Consider the following 25,629-nt stretch of genomic DNA (forward strand, 5'->3'; position numbering starts at 1 on the left):
CAGAAGTAAGACAGTTTTGGAAGAACAGAAAGAACTAAGAGTTCCTTAGATTACTTAAGTAGGGCAGGTGATACTCAGTTCTTTCTAATATTTGTGGTGAATGTCATCAATCAGATGCTCAGTGTCCTGTGTTCTAATTTTCCTGCAACTGCTGGTAATAAAAAGACTGAAATGTTCATTAGCAGAGACGAGTGAAGATAAATAAATAAAGTTAAAACTCTAGAGTCATGCATGCGCGCACACAGACCAGCACCCATGATAACTTTGATCAACAATTTATGATTAATATATTATTAATCCTAATTGAGGATTGAAATTCAGCCAGTGCAGCACTGTTTAAAATGAGAAACATCATCCATCATTTCATTTAGCCAAGGCAGGTTCATTTATACGAACAAAAAGTATAGAGGGACAAACAGGCAAAGCTTTTGAACACCACATGTGTCTGGATGAATAACATCGAGGCAAGTGTCAGGCTTGTTCAGACTGCCAAATAGGGAGGAGAATGGAACCAAATGGTTTCAGGTAAGTTAGGTAATTACATTGACTTATCATCAAATAAGCTTGATTTGTACAAGAATCAGCTGTATCTAGGGACAAAGAAAATATTATAGGAACCTGAAATATTATTCATGCAAACATTTCAGGTTCTATTGCTGGTCAATTATCAGAGTTTGCTGGAGGTCTTATTTAATGATTCATAATAAGCTGGTATGCTTGTGGCAAGCTTTTTAGATTAATTCTGAGTCAAAGCTGACTTGTTTCCGATGAAACAATTGAAGGATTAAATGAAAACAGTTTCATTTCTGGTCTGTGTAACTAGCTGAGAGCATTTTTGTTCCATTCTCTGTATAGTGCTGTCTGAACAAGCCTGCAATTTTGCCTAGATGTTAGCCCAGCCATTAGCAGTGTATGGACTGCCTCTATTCAGATGTCAAATGTCAACATGAAGAAACTGCCTCTATTCAAACTCTGTGCTCAGTGTCGTGCAACAGATTGATGATATTTGCATCAAGGTCTATGTTACTTAGTGCGATTATTCCGCACTTAAAATATCAGCATGTAGTTAAGAGTTCTCCCATTGTTTATCTGATCAGCCTTCATACACATTAGATTAGTTCACTGCCCTGAAGTCTTTCTCGCAGAGATCTCGTCACTCCCACCAGCCCAGAGAGAAAAAAATAATCGCTGAGAATTCGCAAGGATCAGCCAATCACCACTTTGGTACCGCCTCACTGTCACTGATTGACACAAAGCCTCCTCATTCTGAAAAGAGTCTATTAGAAATAAAATGTGATTGGGAAAAAAACATATGGAAATGTGCCAATCAATCAAACAAACAAACAAAACAAAAAAGTAAACTTCAAAAAAAAAAAAAATTATAAAATATAATTAGAATCTCATTACTGTGAAATATTCTGGTATTGTATCTATCTATCTATCTATCTATCTATCTTGAACGCTGTTGTTCTCCACACATGTAGACGTTGTGCGCTTGTGTGCAGATATCCTTCAGTATGTTGTGTGCTTTAAAGTACATAATGGAGATAATGTTATTTTACAGTATCATTTCCTTACCTTCTTGTGAAGGAGTAGAACAGCTTACTAAAACCTTTTTACTATGAAAATTCTGGAAAAGGAAATATTTGCATAATTATAAACATACCTGGATCCATAGTAAATCATGGCTTTTATCACAGTAAAATTCTAATCCAAATGCAGTCAAATGAAACCTGCACCTAGGTGGATTATAAGAGACACAGATTTTGTGATCTTATCCTGCTAAATATAGTTGTTTTGTCTAGATCTCTGGCCTGTCCTCAAGCATAATGTAACTTCAAGTCTAGTAGTTTAAGCTTTTCTCATTGTAACTGGAATGTTTCAGTGTGCAGATGGAGGGGATATAGGGCTCTGTGTGTATGTCTAGGCAAGAGATATACAGTATGACATCTGTGTTAGCATAGCGTATGAATGCTATCCGTACTGCACACTCAGGCTCTGCAAGCAATCTGTAAGCAGATGAAGAGCAGGAGAGATCGGTGTAGGGTATTTTCCATCAGGAAATTGCTTTCAGAGAGTGTTACAGGAGCAAGATTTCTTCAAAGCAACCAGCGTCCTGTTCTGATATCATCCCATAACTGCAAGGATGAAGATTTCATCTTAAGAAAGTCTTTCTTATTATCATCTCATCAAATATGTAAAGTTGGCTAGAAAACCTGAACTTCCTTTAAATCCTGGAATTTGCTCATGAGACATATAGGCACAAAAAAACCCCAAATAAGCCTGTTTTTTTTTTTTTTTTATTTCTTTTCTGTGTACTGGTGACCCATAAAAGCATCTTTCTGTTTCAGATATACAGCAACAATCCTACCTTTCTCCCCTCTCTCACCTCTAAGCCAGATTATAAACATAATAAAGGCTTATGCCTGCTTGGAGGTGTAATTGCTGCTGGTAATGGCTCCATCGGCCACTTACAAATGCATGTATCTGTCTTTGCGGATAAACACGGGTAGCAAATTAAAGGATAAACCAACATAAAATGTCTCAGTAAGGTTTTGGGGCACCACAAGCTGCCAGAACAGCTTTAATGGACCTTGGCACTGATTCTGTAACATTACTGGAAGGATGAACACCGCGCTGAAAGAAAGGCTCATTGAATTGACTTAATTCAAATGCGTACATCGGTACCATGTGATTGAATTGTGTTACATTAACACAATTTGTTTTCATACATCCAACATGATTTGAAGCCCTGAATAAAATCAGACTCCATCTGAGCTGAGGATCAAACCCAGTTAGCTGGCATTCAGCAACATCCACATTACTGCTGCACTATTCTACCGCATATGCTTTAACCACTTTAATTTAATTCTGTAGATATAGTTCCCATCAGTGTCAACATCCTCCTGAGATTATTATGTAATTGGTTTTACGTTAATACTGTGTGACTTGATCATGCTCACTCTACATAATTCAATCTAGTAATTAGACACTTGTTTAAATTAAGTTTAGTATAGGCAGTGAAATCACGTTTTTATGTAAACTGTACGTAATCTGACTGGCCACATAGTCCATTTATTTTAGTGCATTCTTCCAAACGATATTCCCTCAGTCGTTGTTTTGATGATGTTGGAGAGTGTTGTCTAACACATTGCTCCAAAATCGAGTATTTGTTCAATTGATTTCAGATCTCGTGAAGGCCATGCCATATGATTTACCTCATTTTCACACTTATCAAACCATTCAATGAGCCCTTGTGCCATGTGGATGGGGAAATTGTCATCCTGGAACAGATCCCATCAGGCTAGCAATGTTTCATTATAGGATGAAAATGAGAATAACTTTGTATTGATTTGCACTGACTCTTCCTTCTAAGCAAATCAAAATCATGTGAGCAAAATGTCATGCACTACACAACAGAATTCCAGGAAGAGACTGCAGGTAGATCTCTAATTGATTGACTCACACACTCTCTCTCTCTCTCACACACACACACACACACACACATCACACAGAGCTTAGAGGTGCTGTGGTGTGTGACCTCACCAAGCCTGTTATTTCATTGGTGAGGTTTAAGAGCCCTTTTGTACTAGTATTGGAAAAAGAAAGCAAATGGAGAGAACAAGGAGAAGAGAGAGAATTTAGAAAGCTCACCAATCAACTTTTTTATTCCTTCTTTCCTTCAAAGTCCTCTAGGGTTTTATTATTAAAGCTTAATAATAGGTTTCCATTATAGCCCATGGTCAAGAGATTAACAGAAGGATATCTTTTCATTTAGGATTTGCAGAAAGAAATATTTCAGTTGGTTAATTTTGTGCAAGTTAGTCTGTCCACACTACAGGACATAAATTTCAGGAAGGTGGTATGAACGTTTTGTCTGGGTCAAAATTACTATAATATAATATAAAACATGAAGCTTACTGTATGGCTCAATTTTTCTAATAAACAAAAACAAAAAATTATATTGATATCACTGTTCATTCTTTTTAACCTGATGTGACAGTCATATAAAATTGTTAAAAGTGTTGACCAAAAATGGACCAAAAAAGTGTTGACCAAAAATTAAAAATGGACCAGAAATGTTATTACTTCCTCTCATCTACTCATATTTACACAATCACACACCTCTGTGGCCCTTTCAATAAAAAATCACTAAAACAAAAAAATATTGGTTGTTTTAATTTGACCATTGTGTTACTACAAAGTCAAAACATTTTTGGCCACTTTTGGCAAGTAGTGCACCACATCCGAGCGTTAATAAGGACACATGGGGACTCAGATCTTCCAAAAAAAATTGAAAGAAACCTAAATTTCATTGTTTTTTCATGTTTGAGAGCCACACACAGAGTACAAGCTCTTTAAAAGTATTGCAGACACTTTAAAAACATTGGAAACGTCAACACCACATGAATAATGGTGTCATGGGGCATATCTTGATTGTGAATGGACTCAGTGGACCAGCGCCAGAATGCCTTAGAGTCAAAACACAGTGTTCTGTCCCCACATTACTGGCCATGTGACAACCTGAGGAAGCGAGCTGCGGTAATGATAGCGAAGACAAGCAAAAAGGCTCTTTGCGAGGTAGAAACATTAAAACCACTTGTAAATTAATCCATTATGCCTTCTACACCATGTACCTGGGTAATATCTTTCAGAGGAAATTGAACATCTCAAAGTAATGACATTGGGTGATTAGATTGGACAGTTTGCTGCAATGATTCCTGACACTAGCATGCTGCTGTGCAGCAGACGGAGAGGAGAGAGAAGCAGACATGCTGATGCCTGGGAACAGAGAAAGAGGCCAATTAATATGATTTCTGGGGAGCTTCAGTCTGCTAGTTCCTTACACTGCAGTATAAAGGATTGCAGTGTAAAGTTTAACAAAGTATGATTTGATTTTGTGAGACAGCAGCTGATGACAGCAAAGTAAAGAGAAACGTTTTGCTATGTGCACCAATCTCACTATAAGTACGTTCATTAGTTTTAAATATCCTCCTGGAATTTTTTCGTCAAAGTGTCAGAGAGTTAGTCAAAGAGTTCTGTTATCTATTATAGCTATCATTATTCCTAATATGGACTCCACGGCATAGCAAAAGTGTGAATTATTTATTAATGCATAAGAGTCAAAAAAGGTATCAGGATGTTGATTAATAATAAATAGTAATACAATTATCCAGTTAACCAATCATGGGGCAGCAGAGCAATGCTTACAAGAGCTTCAGTTATTGCTTTCATCAAACATCAGAATGAGGGAAAAATGTGGTCTCATTGACTTTAACCATGGCATGGTTAGTGGTTAACAGATGGCCAGTTTCTGAACTTGCTGATCACCTGGGAATTTCGCACACACATGGCGCAAAAAACAAAAAACTTCAGCTGTCCAGTTTCGGTGAGTCTGTGCCCACTGTAGCCTCAGATTCCTGTTCTTGGCTGACAGGATTGGACCTTGATGTGATCTTCTGCCTCAAAGTTCAAATTGCTTTGCGATGCTTTTCTGCTCACCATGGTTCTAAAGAGTGGTTATACCCCTCCTGTCAGCTCAAACCAGTCTGGCCATTCTCGTCTGACCTCTCTCATCAACAAAGCATTTCCAGGTATACAGGTGTTCCTATTAAACTGGTCAGTGAGTGTCTGTTGCTTTATTGAAATTCTGTACTACACGATATTTATTAAAAGGTTTTCTCGTTCCTGAGCCATGCATGTAGGTTTAATTTCATTACAAATTGGTATTTCCGCTTGATTCTCTGTTACAAGCATGATGATTATTGAAGCATATTATTTCACTCCACGCATAAGTTCCTTTTAATGAGAGAAATTTGGTTAAGGTGGAAGAAAATATAAAAACATTTTAAGGTCTCTGAGAGAGAATACTGATACACATCAAAGTGACTACATTAAAGATATTTTGATTTAAAAACTAATGAAATGAATTTGTTGAATTAAATGATTACTTATAACAGCTCAGCAGATGATCACAGGTAGTGCTGGTTCTTTTACCTCATACTTAATAAACTTACTGAAGAAAAGCTTTAGTTCTCTTCATCATCACTTGTTTGAGATGGTCAAACTTGATGAAACGATATTTCAGAGAATTGTGGTTACAGCAATAGGAACCTGTCAGTTCATGTTGTAGAGTTCAGTTTGCCTTGCATTTAATACCCATTTATTAATAAATCATTCTGTGGCATCTGCTAGAGGGCCATCTTTTATTAGTAAGTGCCCAAAAACTTGACTCCAAAAAACTCCAAAAACAATGAGATGTTTATAACAACCTGTATTACTAGCTTTCCTGGAATTACTACAACAGATATATAATAATAATAATAATAATAATAATAATAATAATAATAATAACATATATACATATATACATACAATTTTGCATATTAGATCCAAAATCCCTTATAGGTTTTAGAATTTGCCTTCAGCAGGACTCTCACTTCTATTAGTGATGTTCAAAGTGTGCATTTTAAAGTCATTTGTAACTTGTTGTGGGAGGGCAAATCTATTTAAAGCCTATGGTTTTCACTCTAACTACATTGCGACACAAAATGGTTTCTTGCTTTCTCCATAGCAGTTATGAGTAACAATGTTAAGAGTCTCTTCATGCTAACCTTCTGAAGAATGTGGTCATTTTCAACACTTGGTGGCAACTAAGAAACTGAAAAAAAAGAAAAAAGAATGGCATAATTTAATTATGCAGTGACCCTGACTGGGGTAAAGTGGCTAATGAAGATGAATGAATAAATGAAACATTGAATTAGTGAGAAATGTCTTAACATTGAATTATATAATGAAGTTAAAATATGCCTGGGTTCTTAAATACAAGGTACTCTTTGAAGTTGTTCACAATTGGCCAGTTAATTAAAAGTCATGAACCTGACTTTCTTTTTTTTTCTTTTTCAAGAGGTATGGCTTAGCAGAAATGGTTTTCTGTCCTTTTCTTATTATAAATGAACCGCCGTCTCATTTCTAATAAGCCAGACAGAGTGATCATCAGTTTCCATGTTGGTTCTGCAGTCTTACTTTATTCTTCACTATGTTTTATTTGCAGGAACTTGTAATATTCGTATGGATATTCTGACAGATCATATGCCTATTTATTTTGTAACTTCCTTGATCAAATGGTCTTTCTTCCACCTCTCATACCTTCTTCTTACCATACTTTAGCTGAGACCTGAATGTATAATAATAATGTAATAATATAATACTGACAACTAAGACTGGTTCAAGCAAAAATAAAGAAATACAGTGAAGACATGATGAAGATCTTGGTTCATGTAATATTCAATGTAAAATGGGGAGTCTGCCATACAGACAGACAGAGAGACAGACAGACAGACAGATGTAAAACAATTGTGCTTATTAACAGTAAACACATTTCTAATGATCAAGCTCCATGCAAGTTTGCAAGGGTTGCTTTTGACTTTTATCACGTAGGCAGAATGTTTGCTTCAGGCTCTTGAAACAATGCCCTTGATACCATAGTAAAAGAACTTGCATGGCATCAAAGTATAGAAGATTAGTACTCATTTTACTTTGATGCCATGCAAGTTCTTTTACTATGGTATCAAGGGCATTGTTTTGGGTAACACATTGTTTAGAGTGTATTGCAAATGTGTTTGTATTCTTGTCCCTTCTCCACTTAATATATCAGAATTCCAATGAGTCAAAAATTTACATACACTAAGTTGACTGTCCCTTTAAATAGTCTGGAAGAAATTGATGTAATGATTTGTAGAAGCTTCTGATTGGCCCCTTAATTAGTAATTCTCATAATTCTCATAAACTCGTAATTAGTTAATTGGTAGTGCACTTGTGGTTGTATCTAAGAGCATAATTTAGAGATAGTGCCTTTTTGCCCTTGATACCGTAGGAAAATCCAAGCAACTCAGCCAACTCAGAAAAATAAAATATGGACCTCCACAAGTCCAGTTCCTCCTTAGGAGCAGCATCTAATTAACTGAAGGTACAATGAGCATCTGTACAAACAATTACATATGTGCAAATATAAAAATCTTGGAACCACACAGATACTGCATCATTCAGGAAAGAGGGACAAATTAACTCCTGGGGATGAAAACTTTGGTCTGAAAGGTTCAGCTGAACTCCAAGACAACAACAAAGGAACTGCTGAAAGAGTTGGAGGCATCAGGTACCAAAGTATGTACACCCACCATTAAGACAGTCCTATATTGCCATGGCCTGAAAGGCTGTTGAGGCTGCAAGAAAGGAGCCTCTACTCCAAGACCAGCATAAAAAAAACAGACTGAAGTTTGCAGGTGATCACCAGGATTAAGACCTAGCCTTCTGGAGGAGTGTTCTCTCAGTTTGGCCATAATAATCAGTGCTATGTATGGAGGAAAAAGGACGAGGCTTTTAATCGGAAGAACTTCCAACATCGAAGCATGGGGGTGGCAGCATCACGTTGTGGGGTGTTTTGCTGGAAAAGAGACTGGTGCACTTCAGAATATAGTTGGCATCATGAGGAAGGAGGATTATGTAGGAGTACTAAAGTAACACCTAAAGACATTAGCCGGAAAGATAAAACTTGGTCACAGCTGGGTCTTCCAGCAGGACAATGATCCTAAGCATACCTCCAAAATGGCTTCAAGACAAACAGAGTGGAAGTATCAGAGTGGCCATCACAAAGCCCTGATCTGAATCTCATAGAAAATTTGTGGACTAAACTAAAAAAAGCATGTCTGAGCAAGGAGGCCGACAAACCTGACTGAGTTACATCAGTTCTGTCAGGAGGAATGAGCAAAAATTACAGCAAGGTATTGTGAGAAGCTTGTTGAAGGCTTCCCCTAGTGTTTGATTCAAGTTCATTCAGTTAAAAGGCAATGCTGCCAAATACTAACAAAGCGTACGTAGACCTCTGACTCACTGAAAATCTGATATAGTAAATAAAAGCTGAAATAAATCTGTCTCTTAGCTATTATTTTAAAATGACCTCTTATGGAAGTAAAGGAGATTCACTATTTGACTTAACACAGGAAATGTATGATAACATGAAAAATTGGGTTTGACTATCTTTATCCTAGGTGTATTTAAAAGTTTTGGCCTCAACTGTATATCAGCTGTGAGACGCACGATAAAAACACACAACCATTCATCTAACCTCTATATAAATCCTTTATAAAACCAACATTACTGTGTTAATGTAACAGATTAATACAGTTTAGTTTCATTTACATACAGTATGAATGCTGTTAGAATCCCAATAACATTATAAATTTTGCACTTCACTTTTGTACTTTGTGTGTGCCTGGTTGTGTTTAGGCTTTTGCAAGGTTTTTCACTCAGAATGCCCTAACTGGGTCTAAAAACAGGCACAACCAGCTTAGCACATCTGTCTTTCTGTCTATATTCCTCAATGACCCTTATCATGTTTTCTTTTTAATGTCTGCTGCCTGGAAATAGCTCATTGCCTGTCGTAAATATCACAAGTAAATGTAATAACATCCACATGCAGAATATTACCACGTACCTCTCATATACGCTTGTAGATACACACATGACTCATTAGGTTCATTATGGTAAGGCACAAGTGGTGTAATTAACATCTCAATAACACTTTTGATATGGAGATAAGATTCAAGAACAGCTGGCACTCACACAGGTTCTCAGGTTCTCCAATCTAGGACCACTTGCAGATGTTTTTTTTTTTTTTATATGAAGCTGCAGCAAGTAGCTTAACATATACATGATGAAACAAGAAGAAGGTATGAATGCTTAAATATTGAGTAGAAGAATCAAATACTCATTATGTTCTATTAAAGGTCATGAGCTACTTTCACATTTAAATTGATTTTGCAGAGCCATTCTCTGAACTGTTCAGGGCAATCAATGCCCTTTATGAAGTCTCCAGTGTCACTGTGTGTGTATGTGCGTCCCTGCCCTCTTCCTTAAGGCTGCTTCAGATGAAAACAACTGAGCAGGAGATCAGAGGATCTGTACAAATACTGAGGGTATGGTACTAAAACCTTCTCAGCCCTCTTCAGCATATTCCAGCTGTTTTCCAGTCATGTCTCTTGTATGGTATAAAGTCTTGCTGTGGGTGAGTAACCTCGCTGAAAGCAATACTGTGTTGCATAAGCATAATCTTTATGAAAACCGTTTGGTATGGAGAACTGGTTTGCTGTTGAAAATGTAAGCAAAAAGGCCAAAAGTGATAAAAATCATATCCAGCTTATTTGGATAAGGCAGTGAACGAGTGTTTGGGGACTGACGCATACAAGACAGGCTTCTGCTTGCTTTCCACTGATAGCAATCTGTGTGTATTTGCAAGCAAAACAAGATGGCAAAACGGGCTGATCTCTTTCTCCTGTCCTTGACTACATGTTCTGTGCAACTTCCTCCTGCCTAATGTACAGCACTGTGATAAAGAAATGAAGACAAACATCGGTCTTTAGATCCCATCAGTTACTGGTAAATTTTTTCATATCTTTATTATATCATATCTGATGTAGACCTTAGTCTGTTCTGGTTGAACAGGACTTGAGTAAAAATAATGCCTTCTCATCACTTCGTGCGCAACCCAGCCCATAGGCAGCGTCTGTGTTTGGCAGAGTATGGAAATACCCACATCCTAGCAATGAGTCACACTGGAAACATATAAACCAGCTGTGTGTTAAAGATAGAGTCAGATTTCCAAAACTCAACTCTTCACTAAACCCCTCCCTTAAACATTCATTGTCTAATTTTAATGTATCTAGGCACAGGTACATCTGAATGGCTTTCAGGATGCCACACTGTTCTATGTAGGGTAGGGTACTTGCAAATTGGATAGCCAATATCCCTGAAGTTTAGAAGGTGCCATGGAATTTTACCCATTTCCTAATCACAGGACACAAGAGACTTAATTAAATGAAAAATAAAAATCACGCAGAACACGTCTGCTTGAAGGTGGCTAGCTAGCAAGTTCGACTCACAAAGCCTTTCTTTGTTTTTGGACTATCTGAATTTAGTAACAAATGTAAAACAAATAGTGAAATGAAATTACTGTGAAGGTAGAAACCAGGGAAATGGAGAGCAGTGACAGTCTAATCACTATTTGCTGGAAGGCATACACACAAAGGCCCGATTTACTAAGATCCAAAATAGGGAGTGCTAATTAGCACGTGAACTCAGAAGAATTGCTTAGAAGAGTTGCTGGTGAGAAATGATATTTACACATCATAATGCCAACTTAAAATGAAAGATAAAAAAACTGCTCAGAAAACATTAATGTAAAAGAGAATAGACAAGAGTGGGCATTGTGTTAATAACCTTTTCTCAGGCTCTTCAATCTGATTATTTTGATATAGTAAGGCAGATGCTTGATAAACTTTTCCATTATAAAGAAATGGTAAATTGTATAATCTTCCTTTCAAGTAGTGGGAACTGGCTACTGCAAATTTAATACTTGCCTTTTTCCTCCCATTTTTTGCCCCAATTTGGTCATCTTCCAATTCTCACCCATCAGCCAGCTCTCTCCATTACACCACACCTACTAACCGGGGAGGGTGACGGAAAATACATGCTTTTTCCATGTAACACGTAAAGCCAGCCAATCGCATCTATTTAAACTGCTGCAGTGTAACCTGAGCTCATTGTATGCAATCATATGTCTATGACGTCTACGATTGGCAGAAAAGTACTCATCGTGTCGTCGGGAGATTGCGAGTTCGAATCCCAATGATGGCACATTGGAGGCCAGGAGTCCAAGAGAGCAAAATTGGTAATATTTTCTGGGTTTTATCCTGAGCTTGGGTTACTTATTGTGTGGAGTTTCTGTGCATGTTTACCCAGTGATTATGTGGGTTTCTTCTGGGTTCTCCAGTTTCCTCCCAAAGTCCAAAACCATGCAGGGAGGCAGATTGGCTACACTTAATTGCCCCTATTTGTGAATGAATGTGTGAACGTGTGTATGCATGGTGCTCTGCAGTGGATTTGTATGTATACTTCTTTTGTGAGTGTTTCTATACATAGTTATTATGTTTCTGGGCTGGAATTAATTAGTTAATTAGTAATGTATGTAGCTTTATAGTAGTGTTGCTATGAGATACTGTATGTTAACTGAGGTCATACGTTAAACTCCAATAAAGAGCATTTATAAGGGTTGTTTGGCTTCGTAGAAGACATTGCACTCTGATGGGGAATACCTCTGTTGTTGAGTTCTACATAGAACGTTTAAGGGTTTCCCCAGAGGTACAAAGTGAAGAACCCTTTTTCTAACATTGTGTACTACAGATAAGATGTGACACCACTCTGCCATATGCTGTGGCTTTGTGAACCACCACCACAGGCCCACTGCATCCTTTTGTATTTTAACGGAACTGAATGGCCTTGGAGCTCCTTTTATGAGTGTGTGTGTGTGTGTGTGTGTGTGTGTGCACTTCTAAATGGACTGCTCTCCAACAAAGAGCTCCACACACTTTATGCCCACCTGAACATTCATTTGTGCCTACATGCATTCCCATGTACTTCAGGTTAGATACAAACATTCCTCAGTCGCTTCCTGTTTTTAAATATTTATTATTACTTATTTATAGGCTTAGCTTCTTTTTCTAGCTGAAATCTGATCTTTCTATGACGCCTGCCATTCTAGAGGAATGATTCACCACCATTCTTTAAATACCCTTGAAAAAGCTCACTTTTATATTCAGTGGATTATGTAAAATTGTCAGAGTTGAACATGTTTTATCTCCGGAAGCTCTTAGATTGAGTACAGTAAGTGGATTATTAGCTGTTAGATGTCAGATGGAGCTTTTCATACGAATCCGTGTTCTCCCACACAATGGATGATTTGCTATGTAATTCATAAAATGCCAACATCTGTTGAATGGGGAGCTCAAGCGAATGGAGTGTCTAATGATAATGTTGGATGGTGTCCAAAAATTAATAATGAACAAAAATTATAGCTTTTCTAGTGACATGTTTCAAGACCATTTTCTGATGTGTAGGATATATTTTCAAATAGCAAACAACCTGACATCAACCCTTAAACCAGCAGCCTGTAAACTTACACCATATTAGTACAATTTATTCTTAGGATTAGTACTTTAGCTACTAAACTAACAGACCAGCACATATACATTCACTGACCACTTTTTTAATCACCTGGTCTTTTTACAGTCTTCAGCTGTCTAGTTTCACAAGATGTTTTTCTGCTCACCATGGTCATAAAGAGTGGTTATTTGAATTACTGAAGGCTTCCTGTCAGCTCAAACTGGCCATTCTCCTCTGACCTCTCTCATCAACAAGACATTTCCGTCCGCCGAATCGCCGCTCACTGGATGTTTTTCCCCCGCGCTATTCTGTATAAACTCTAGAGACTATTGTGTGTGAAAATTCCAGATCAGCAGTTTCTGAAATACTCAAACCAGACCGTCTGGCACCAATAACTTGAGATCACTTTTTTTTTCCACATTCTGTTATTTGAAGTGAACATTTAATTGAGGCTCTTGACTTGAGACTTGTATCTGCATGAATCTATGCATTGCACTCCTACAACATGATCAGCTGATTGGATAATTGCATGAATGTGCAGGTGTACAGGTGTTCCTAATAAAGTGGCTAGTAAGTGTAGACAATGCCAGAATCTCCCCGATGTGCTTTGTGTTAATTATCAAATATCTTATCATTATCTTATTATTAAGTCAATGTTCAACATATGTAGATGACAAATACCTGTTTACTTACCAAATATAAGTAGTGATTAATGTGCAACAAACAGTATGCTAAAAGAGTACAGTCTGAAGAGGCACTACAAGCCACAAGATGGTTCATTTTCTGCCAAGTTAAGGTACATAGATTGCCCTGCTTGTCTGTATTTGACATCTATATTGGCGTAAGCGTGGAATTGTTTTTCACGGCTGATAAAATCAGTTTGTTTACACAGGGACCAAAGAGCTACTTTCACAAGTTGGATACAGATGTTATAGTTAAGCTGGTGTAGATGGTGGAAAATAGGAAATCTATATGCAAGGCTGTATATAGTTCATCTAACATAATCTAGCACAACAAAAAAGAAACGTTAGCTGCTACAATAGACTAGCCCTAACCAGGCTATTATACACTACATATAGAACTTCTGTTTTTTGATTATAGTGATTATGGTTATAGTGATTATGGTTACACATTATATTTTGCAAATTCAACACCACAAAAAATGACTTCTTAGCAAGTAATAGTATCTTGAATATAGTTACATTTAACTAGTACTTCCTATTATAATATTATTAAACCTATATATTCGAGATATTTTCACCATATATATATATATATATATATATATATATATATATACACACACATACATACATAGATTTTTATTTTATGACTTCTACGTTATTGATTCAGTACAAAAACCTTTTAGATTCCAAACATTAGTTTTCTAGCACAACATTAAATGTTACGGAAAAATGTTTGTCAGTAAAGAAAGCAGCATATTACATAAGAGACACTTTTCAGACAAAAAAACATAATGAAGGTTGCTGGGTTTGCTGCAAAAATAAGAAGAAAGTGTGACAGTCAAAGTCTCTAGAAGAACTGTGGCTGCTTCTGCTTACAGCTCACACTTACAGTAACACTTACAGCTCCTTATAAAACTGCACTAATTGTACCTGAGACTACTATTTTTTTTTTTTTAAAGTGAAGGATCGTCACACCAAATATTGACTTTGTTTCATTTATTACTGTTATATATATATATATATATATATATGTGTGTGTGTGTGTGTGTGTGTGTATTGGTATATCTATATATATATAGATATCTGTTTATCGTTATCATTGTTCAGACAAGGAACACAATAAAAACATGGCTTAAAAACATGCACTGGAGAAATTGCATTAGAGAAATTCAGAGCAATTACATTTGACATTTCTGGATAATGTTATTATTATAACTATTTATTTTTCTTCTTATAAACTAAAATGGTTTTGTGTACTTATCATGTGTGGTTTGATGATGGTTGTTGAAAAGCCCATTCTTCACCCCTTCATGACATTTCTGAGCTGTGTCCTTTACACCTTTAGAAAAGTCTGAAACTGTACCCAGTCAGCAGCCTACTTAAGGTGCCAAGTGGGACCTCGTCTGAATGAGCCTTATTCTTTCCCCCATTGTTCCTCTGTTTGTAAAGATCTGGGCCATAAACAGAATAGAGGAACAGTAGAAGACACATCATTACAAGGATTTTCACCAATGAACTGAGACACATAAAACTGCACCTGCACAAACTGTTGGTGAGAGCCTATCCTATTCTCAAAGCGATAAGCACTCTTACACAGAATTAACACTAAACTCTGTCAATAGGAAGTGTAACACTAGAGCTCTGAGGAAAGGTTTGCATTTACAGTATAAACCCATATGCAAACTTGATAACATCCACAAAAAACACACAAGCTGCTTAACTAATAAAATGGACAAGCAAAATAGGATGTCCATTTTGCCTGATAAAGAATATGCAGTTTGGGGTGTTTCTTAAAGTCTTAATTAATAAGTATTAATGATAACGTTTAATAAAATTATTCCTTATTATTATTTAAAATAATCAAAAGGTTTCTTGAAATTATTATTAATATTAATGTGTATCAGTTTCTCATAGATGCGAACTTGCCACAGCAATCAAGAACATTCAACAAAGGCTTATTTACATATTGACCCCTCTCCTTACTTTGCACGTGACATCGTTCATGCAATTGTACTTTATAAATCACCCACAGCATGGCCACTAAATGCGTGCTTTTCACCCGTAATCTGTTTGTTTACTTTAGTAAATCAGGTCCTTAATGTACTCACATTTTATGTGAGGCTTAGCATTCAGTATATTTAGTGATTTGCTAATTATCAACTGTCATAGACAAGTCATAGACATAATTGATTGGATAATTGCATGAATATGAGCAATATATACAATATACAGTATATAAACACTAATAGGAAAGCTGGACCTGCTGAAGGGCTTTAAGAAGAAAAAATAAGAAGCAATAATTCGCAGTATTACAGTATTGCCCACACCACCCCATTGCTGCATTCATTTCACTGGCTTCCTGTAGCTGTCCACATCAGATTTAAAACACAGATGCTTGCCTACAAAGCCAAAAACAGACCAGTGCCTTCCTACCTTAAGGCACTTATCACACCGTGCTCTACACCACGCTCCCTCCGAGCCTCTAGCATGGCTTGACTTGACACACCATCTCTCAAAATATAAGGAAGAGGTGTATGTAAGACAAGACTCTTCTCTGTCCTAGCTCCCATGTGGTGGAATGAACTCCCCCTGGCTGTCTGAACAGCAGAGTTACTGACTGTCTTCAAATGAAGGCTAAAGGCCTACCTCTTCACCAAACACTTGAATTAGCATTTAGGCAAATAGTACTCTTAGTCCCAGTCCTACTGAACTAGCATGAGGACATGTATTTGAAAGACACTACAAAGCACTTCTGTAAGCTGCTCTGGATAAGGGCAGCTGCTAAATACTGGAAGTGTAAATGTACATAACAATATATTAATATTAAGGACCTACTAATGAGTACAGAGCAGTGCATTGGTGCAGCAGGTAGAGTTGCTGCCTCACACCTCTATCCTGAGCTAAGGTTCCTCTCTGCGTGGAGTTTCACATGTTCTTCTCATGTCCGCATGGGTTTCCCATATGTTTTCTGGTATTCTTCCAATCTCGCAAATACCTAAATTGCCCTAGGTGTGAGTGGACTGCCATGCCATTCAGAGTATGTCTCTGCCTCGCACCCAGTGTTCCTGGGATCCACCACTATCCTGACCAGGATGAAGTGATTACTGAAGATGGATGGATAGTACTGTGCGGTTTGTGCTCCAGAATTTCCATAACAGGTTCAAAGATCTATCTAATCTATCAAATCTAATAATTGGTGAAGCAACAGTTGACCTCATCCTGGTGTTCTTCAAACTACTCTTGAATAATTGTAGCAGTATGACATTATCATTCTGGGATACAGGAAAATAATGTGCATTATAGGGTGCACCTGGGCTTAGTAATTTGTAAATCCTCAATATGTTGCTCATAGCAACATCTCATTCAACCATATCTCATGTTATAATGACCAAGAATATCCAAATAAAAAAAAAATAAATAAATGCATCCACTACTAAGCCAGATTCTTTTAACCTAACCTTAACCTTAATGCCTTTTCATATGAGTGCCTTTCCGTGAATTTCTTCGAATTTGCATTCATGAAATCCTGGTCCTCCTTGTTGCAGCCGTTACTTGAATAGCTCTACTGATGTCCAGTTGTTTATATAATGCCTGATAGAGAAAGCTGTCATCTGGAGGGCATGGACGTGCAAAGCAGCGTGTCTGCTGTGGACGTTCTGGGAAAGCTTTTACAGGACACTGGGGTCTGAACAGAGGCTTCTGACCTCTCCCCAGAGAGGAAGTAGCCTGGAAACTTACCGGTGCAAATCTGTTTACAGCTCATTTCAGAGGAAATGGTTCGTGACATTGGTTATCTTACATCCATGTGCTTTACACACACGCATGCTGTGATGATAGAAAGGGCAACAACTGCTCTTTCCAATACAAAATATAGTGCTGTAATTGTATCACTGTTGTTGGAAAAAGATAACATCAGAGTTTTATATTCAGCTGAGTCACATTTCTTTCCAAAGACAAATGTACTGTGGTTAACAGTGTGTGTTATGATTGTACAAAATTTGCTGTATAAGACATAAACATCGTTTCACAGTTGATGTTTATACAGAATGAGAATGATTAAGAGATCTATAATGGAAACTGCATGAGATTTTTCCAACCTTCTGGATTTGTTATCACACTAACAGAACAGAGCACACATTTACCTACTGTGTCCTTTTATATCATAAATACAGGCACCAATGCTGCAGTAGTGTCACAAATAATTGTGCCATTCTGGTTCAGGAAATTGCACAGCATGAGTCATTTGAAACACTCAGTAATATGTTTGCTGCAGGGTTCACTAGTAATTGAAATGATTTAATGAAAAAAAATACAGACATGGGCACAAGCTAGTGTTGTTTGTTTTCAAATATGCAGCATAGAAAGAAACACAAAATCCTTTCTGGTTTGGATGAGACTTCTGGCATTAATTGATCACTTGATCAATGTAGCGTATGAGCACATGAAGGACGGGTTAAAGGGTTGCCTTAGGAGAGCACCATATAAAGCCTTCCAAGTTTTCTGCAGCAGTATAATTTGATATATACAGTGTGGTCCAAAAGTCTGAGACCACATTGAGAAGCTTGGAATTTTTTTGTTCATTTAAATTTGGAAATAAACAGAAGGTTTTAGAATTTGGAAATATTGAAAACAAGGAGAGTAAACGACACTCTGATGGATTTGATCTAAAATGGATCATAAGGTTTCGCACAAACTTGTGGAGTGCAGCTCGAGTATACACTGTCAATAAAGCAAAAACGGGACGTACCAAATACTAAGAAATTCAGAAATTCGCGTAAATATTTCAAAGATTCTACATTTCACTCAAGTTGTTGTCAGTAATATAATTTTTAATGAAAAATGTTGTATTAAATTAGAAAAGAATGCAAAATAGAAGCATTTTCTCTAGTGCTCTCAGACTTTTGGACCCCACTGTATATCCTGGAAAGTAACTAACCTTCTCACCTCACATCACTAACCTGACTCATGCAGATTTCTTTTTTATACCATCAGATTGATCTGGCCATTTCTATTCACAGAGGCCACTCAGGCTTCTTGAGTCTCTTGTCATTTTGAGCCTGGACTACTGCAACTCATTCCTTGTAGCTTTGCCCCTGGGTGCAGTTTGACCTATGCAACTGATCCAGAATGCAGCTGCATGACTTGTTTTCAACCTCCCCAAGTTCTCACACACCACTCCATTGCTGCGTTCCCTCCACTGGTTTCCTGTAGCAGATTTAAACACCAATGCTTGTCTACAAAGTGAAAAATGGACTGGCGCCTGCCTACCTTAAGGCACGTATCACACTCTGCTCTACACCACGCTCCATCTGAGCCTCTAGCAAAGTATAAGGAAGAGGTGTATGTAAGACAAGACTCTTCTCTGTTCTGACTCCCATGTGGTGGAATGAACTCTACCTGGCTGTCTGAACAGCTGAGTTACTGACTGTCTTCAAATGAAGGCTAAAGGCCTACCTCTTCACCAAACACTTGAATTTGCACTTTGTTAATCTATCTTTGTCTTGTGTTTTCTTTTCATCCTGCACTAGCCTCCCCAACAGGGTATTTAGGCAAATAGTACTCTTAGTCCCAGTCCTACTGAACCAGCATGAGGACATGTAAGTCTGTAAGTCTTCTGTAAGTCACTCTTGATAAGGGCAGCTGCTAAATGCTGTAAATGTAAATGTAATTAATATATTAATGTTAAGGACTTAATAATGAGTCGGAGGCAACGCGTTGGTGCAGCAGGTAGAGTTGCTGCCTCACACTTCCATCCTGAGCTAAGGTTCCTCGCTGTGTAGCGTTTCACATGTTCTTCTCATGTCCGCATGGGTTTCCCATATGTTTTCTGGTTTTCCTCCAACCTCCCAAATGCCTAAATTGCCCTAGGTGTGAGTGGACTGCCATGCCATTCAGAGTATGTCTCTGCCTCGCACCCAGTGTTCCTGGAATCCACCACTATCCTGACCAGGATGAAGTCCTTAATGAAGATGAATGGATAGTAAGGAATAGGGCCAGCCTTTGCCTTCAAAATAGCTTTAATCCTTTGTGGATTGCTGAAGTCCTGAATGGTTAGTGGTGGGATGGTCTTTTCATGGTGGGAAAATCTTTTCGTTTTTTGAGGTCTGAAGAGATGAAGTGAATATCTACTCTGCAGTTTGCACTCCAGAATATCCATTAATGGTTCAAAGATGTTTAAATTTAATAATTGGTGAAGCGACAGTTGACCGCATCCTGGTGTTCTTCAAACTACTCTTGAATAATTGTAGCAGTATGTGTGAGGACATTATCATTCTGGAGTATAGGAACATAATCAGGAAAATGTGTTTGCGTTATAGGGTGCACCTGGGCTTGGTAATTTGTATCATATTACTTTGGCTAGTTAAAACTTGCTGTTTTACAACTAACGCAAAGCAATCATTGGATCTAATGATTTCCACGAGATGGCTCCCATACCTTTATGAAACCCACACTGTTCTTAACAGTTATCAGCAGACATGGTGGGATGAAAGCATCTTTTGGCTCCCTTCAAATATAAATCCATCCAGATGTAGGAAATATGGTGAACGTTAAGCCATCGGATCATATTACCTTTTTCCAGGTTTTATTCTCATTACAGCAGGTTATTTGGCTTTGCACGTTGGCCTTTGATGCAAAAGACAGCTGTGAATTCCAGTTTTTTGAAGCTCATGATGTACAGACTTGGTCATAGAAGTGCTCATTCAATTCTGTGGTTATTATTGTGGCTTCAAACACTGTACGTCTCTGCTGATACTGTTTGCTCATGTTTGATATGCTGCCATGGCTTTTGAAATTATTAAATCATTTTTCAGTTTTTGTGATAGATACACCTGTAATTCGAGCACCCACTGTTTGGCATCTTTGGAGCTCTGTTAATTGAGTCATTTTGCTTTGAAATCACACACATCTAAGTGCTAATTGTCAGACCTCTTTTATAGCTGATACATGCTGTTAGATGGCAATCATCCTAATATAAATCATCTGTGCAGCTGTGTTTGTAATTGTGAATCAGTCAGTTCAAAGATTTAAGCAATTCAACGGTTAGTGTTATATTTAGGTGTATAATAGAGTTAATTATTATGTGAAGGTCCTCGCACTGATAATAAGACAAACGTGTGTGTGTGTGTGCGCAGGGAATATCTGCAGTGTGCTTCAGTAATAAATATACATAGAGAGTGAAATACAAAAAGCAGACTGCATTTGTAATGTAAATGTAGGCATTTCAAGTCCATTAAAAGAGGGATGATTAATAACTGGTAATAATTGTGTCATGATAACTGACACATCCTTTTTCTCGTTGTCCAAATGCAGTGATTTCCACGACTAATGGACCACAGAGTGCCATGGCCCTGATTCAGTGAACCTGTTCAATCAGCATTGTAAACTCCACTCCACATGCAACGTTGTGTGAGCCTCTAATTGCATCAGCTTTGTTGATTAGCAGATGTGTATTCGTGTAACATAATTAAATCAGACCTGCATTTAAAACGAGAAGCTGAAGGTAATTACTTCCCACAGGGGCTGTTGTGGCATGAAGCAAACAGTGAAAAGTCCTGCATCCTCTTTATAAAATGGGCAGTTCACCAGCCCCAGAGTTCTAATCTGTTATAAAAGGATTGATTTGCTCATTTGGCAAATGCTTTAATCCAAAGCGGTTTGCAAGTGAAGCAGAATACAAGCCATGCAGTTGAGGATTAAGGGCTTTTTGCTCATGATGGCTCCAGCAGTGTCCCTCTTGCAATACTAGGTAACAACATTCTGGCCAGTAGCACAGAATTTCACCCTGAAACACGTTAAATATATTTATATCAAAATATCTGTGATGTGCTTAGCGATTCTGATGCTAATTTGTTGGTTGATGCTGTATTTTTGTTTTTCCCCATGAGAAGTTAGCACTCTTTTCACACGGGACATTGTTAATGCGGTTACAATGGCGTTTAATAGGAGAAAACAAATTCAATTATCTAAAACATAAGGGATAACGATCCAGGTTTGCTGGTAGCTCCTAAAAACAAAAGAGCTTCTTTGCTCTCTCACCATTTAACAGTGACGTTCAGTGTCACACTAATGAAAAATCCAATGCAGAATTAATGCTGACAGCAAATGTTGGAGTCAATTTCCAGAATGCAGTGCAGCTATACAAGGAAGTTGTGCTAAATAATGACAGAGACTCAGCTCAGCTAGTTAGTGATCTATGAGATTACAAGCACAATGACACTGATGGCAGCATTAGCATGAAAGCTGAAGCTTTAGGACTTTATCTGTTTGAGGAGAGTGTACAGAAGAGGAGGTAAGAGAGCTGGACAGACTAAAGGACTAACGTGCTGCTGCAGCACTCTCTTTCTGTAGAGAATTACCACCGTCGCCGCTACCAGCAGATATTCCAGTGGTAATTTAGGTAATTAAAAAAAAAAAAAAAAAAAACACTAACCGAAGTGAAAATAGACCAATGTATCAATGAAAGAAGTTAAATCTAAAAGAACTCTGAATTTAATCATAAACTATATACTAAGTACGGTATTGTTTAATTCTAAGAATTAATGTATCTCAAGCAGCGCAACAGAAAAGTGATCAAAAGTTCTAATCCAGATGATGCTTGGAGCTAAGAGAGCAAAATTGGGAATGCTCTCTGGGTGGGAGGGATGGTATACTCTCTCCCCTGTCAGTCACAGTGATACCAGCCAATCATGGGTGTCTGTGAGCTCATGTATGCAGAAGAGGGCAGATAGCACTTTCCTCTAAGCGTGTTACACTGCTCTGTGATGCAGCATGAGCAGCAGATTAATATACAAGCTGTCCTAGGCTGGATTTTTCCTTTAACTGCTACGATTATGTAGATTGTGTAAAGGGCAGAAAAAATGATCCTAGAACATAGTAGTAGGAATATTCTATCACAGACTGGTGAATCCTGCATTCATAGCGTACTAACCAGCTACAAATAACAGAAATAGCTCACAGTGAACACCCACTCTCTTGTGGCTTAGCAGGCTTCTGTGTGATGTTGAAACCCAAATGCAATGACCCAGACTGTCACCAAGGACCTTGCCTGCACACACACACACACACACACACACACACACACGCACACACACACACAGATAAAGAGCTTCCCAAGCCTCCCTAAAGATGAGTCATGCCCAGGAAGTTTTTGTTTGCCTGATTGTTAAAAATAACAAATTATTTCCAGCCCTAAAATCAAAAGCTGTCAGTTTAGGATCAGTTTGTTTATTAAGCACAAGTTGGTTGCATTAATATGACACTGTATACACTATGTGCCTTATGCATATGACATCAGGCATGACATCTAAAAAAATGTTTAAATTTAATTTAGATGGATTAATCTCCAGCATCAAAGACAAAGAGAAACTATGATATTAGAAAAAATATAATAGTAATGATAGTAAGGGTTTTCCCGGCTGTAGACTTGTATTATGTATAAATGTATAAAACGTATTCACTATAGTATTTCACGGCATATACAGCCTGTATGACAACGCACAGTACATTAATACTTTTTAGGGCAAGGCTGTTATGAAAAACGATGTGTCACAGTGAGATGGGCGTTCTTTCCTCCTCAATGGTGGAGTAATTTTACCCATAGTGGCTGTGAAAGGCAGGTAACAATGCTGCCTCACATGTGGAAAAAGATACTCCTGCAGACTCTACAGGACCACTGGAGCCCATTCAGGAGCAGTCAGGCACATGAAAGGGCCGTGAGAGAACAGGACCCAAGCTGTAACTCATGCACAATGCATGCACACACACATACACACACACAGAGAAACACAGTATAGTTACAGGAATGGCATGGAGCTGTGGGCTTGCCTTTCTGTAGTAGCAAATGAAGAAGGGATATCCCCCTATGGCACAGGATTTCAGAGGGAGAGATAGGATCAGAGACATAGAGTTAGAGAAACAGATAGGGAAATAGAGATGGAGAGTGAGGGGGAGAGAGCATTCTGTTCTGGCTTTAGCTGAGATGTTCTTTATCATTCGGCCGTGTTTTGCTGGGTAGTACGTTAATGGAAAAGTAACATGAAATGGCTGAGAGAGAAGCACACACCGGGTACACACCTTTTCCTGATGAAATGATGACCCTACCATCCACAGCTGCAATATTGAGCTGAGGAGGGAATGAAAAATCTATCGAAACCCAAAAAGTATTATTTTTAATGGACCATGCTGTAGAAAAGTAAGGGAATATCTATTTATTCAGCAAGCTCATTGAGCAGCACTGCAGTAGTAGTTCATGATAAATTTACAGTGACACCAGCCAAGCGTTTCTTTTGAGCATATCATGATCAGCAGTCGTGAGCACACTGAGCTCTGAGAAATCGAAAATGATACCAGTCATATTAACATTCTAGGATTCCTACCAGGCATCATGTTAATTTGAGACAAAGGAAATTTCAGAGGCTCTGCATTGTACTTGGGACAAATATGAACTCAAGTAATGCTGTGATACTGTGATGAAGAGTTTTAGCTGAAAGCTAACTAGCCAGCTCTTCCCTGTCACACAACAGCTACCAACTAGGGAGAGTGAAGGCTAGCATGTGCTTCCTGTGAGACACGTGAAGCCAGCAAGTGTCTGATTGTTTGAAACATGAGCGCTGTAGCAGAAATAGGATAGAGCTCCAAAGTCATCCAAAATGCCCAATTTCCGCAGCCTCTGATGCTGTTTGAAAGCTAAGAGCTCTTTTTAACCATTATAACACGGTCATGTAACCGTATAACATACTAAGCTATTGGACTTCACAATTGCAGATCTTGCAGGCTCTCCATAAAAGAACATGGTCACGTGACCAACATACTTGCTATATATTTATCGCTATGCACAGATTGGGACCTCTGGTGTTCAAACAGTGCGATTGCATTAGGTGCGTAATTGATAGAATGCCGATTTGCGTGATGTTGCACATTTCCACGATGCACGTCATCAGATTTTTGCATCGCGATGCATCGTTACACACCCAATACTTTTTTGTTTATATTTCTAAGTGCAAAGTACTTATATGTGTAAATTTGTGTAAATTAAAGTGAATATATGCACTGGAAGTATATTAAATAACAAAAATAAAAGTGTCTGAATACTTATTTCTCTTGACTCATAATTTATAATAAGCTTTGAACAAATACTTATATTGCAGATAAATATCCTACTGCATTAGAACCTCATGGTTTGACCTAAATGATGGGATATGTCTAAAAGCAAGCTGTTTACCATATGGTGATGGTCAGTGCTTTAGGCAAGATAACAAGATTCACAGTGGATGTCATTTTTGTCACACTTTTCCTTTCTACTTTTCCATTAGTCTCTCTCGAACCCACTCAAAGCTTGTGCAATATGACTTGTCGAATGATTTAAATATCCTACATGCTGGCTCCTTTCACGTTCCCCTCTAGACTTCTTGATTGCAATACCATACTCTGGTTGATTGCATGCAGCTCTTAAAAAAAACATATTCACTTTTGTTTCAATCCTTCTTTCTCTGTCTTTCTTCAGCATTGGTGGTGAGGCTCCTGACCAACCGCTTCATCTGGGAGTATGACCCCACACTAGGTAAGAACTCCATTACACTAAGAGCACTTGTGTTATGGAGGCTCTGAAGAGCTTTTTGCCTCTTTGAATCATTGTGGCATACACACTTGGCAACCTTCAGAGCTCATGAATATGGTGATTTAAGCAGTGGAAGCAGGAGATTTGGCGTTCCTCTTTGGGAAAAAAATGCTTTATAGATTTTCATTACTGAATTCTCATGATTTTCTGCTTACGCTTATATTCACATTTTAATGAGCCACACTAAAAGGCATTTAATATAAAACGCCTGTCTGTCTATCAATTACATCATCACAGCAAAATGTCAGATAATTTGATTGGCCTCAACAGCTCTCGGGAGACATAATAAATGCCTGTACCTGGCTAGATGAAATAGAGACTTGGACATTG

General features: G+C 37.9%; 1 protein-coding gene across 1 annotated transcript in view; it reads left to right on the forward strand.

Moving 5' to 3' along the window:
• Positions 1 to 25,629, forward strand: part of rerg (RAS-like, estrogen-regulated, growth inhibitor) — a 42,058-nt gene that overhangs the window by 9,388 nt on the left and 7,041 nt on the right. Inside the window, exon 3 of the mRNA XM_026922597.3 lies at positions 25,186 to 25,242. Coding sequence (XP_026778398.1) covers positions 25,186 to 25,242 — 57 coding nt within the window. The remainder of the gene's footprint in view (positions 1 to 25,185; positions 25,243 to 25,629) is intronic.

This window comes from Pangasianodon hypophthalmus, chromosome 18 (assembly GCF_027358585.1).
Source record: "Pangasianodon hypophthalmus isolate fPanHyp1 chromosome 18, fPanHyp1.pri, whole genome shotgun sequence".
Lineage (NCBI taxonomy): Eukaryota > Metazoa > Chordata > Actinopteri > Siluriformes > Pangasiidae > Pangasianodon > Pangasianodon hypophthalmus.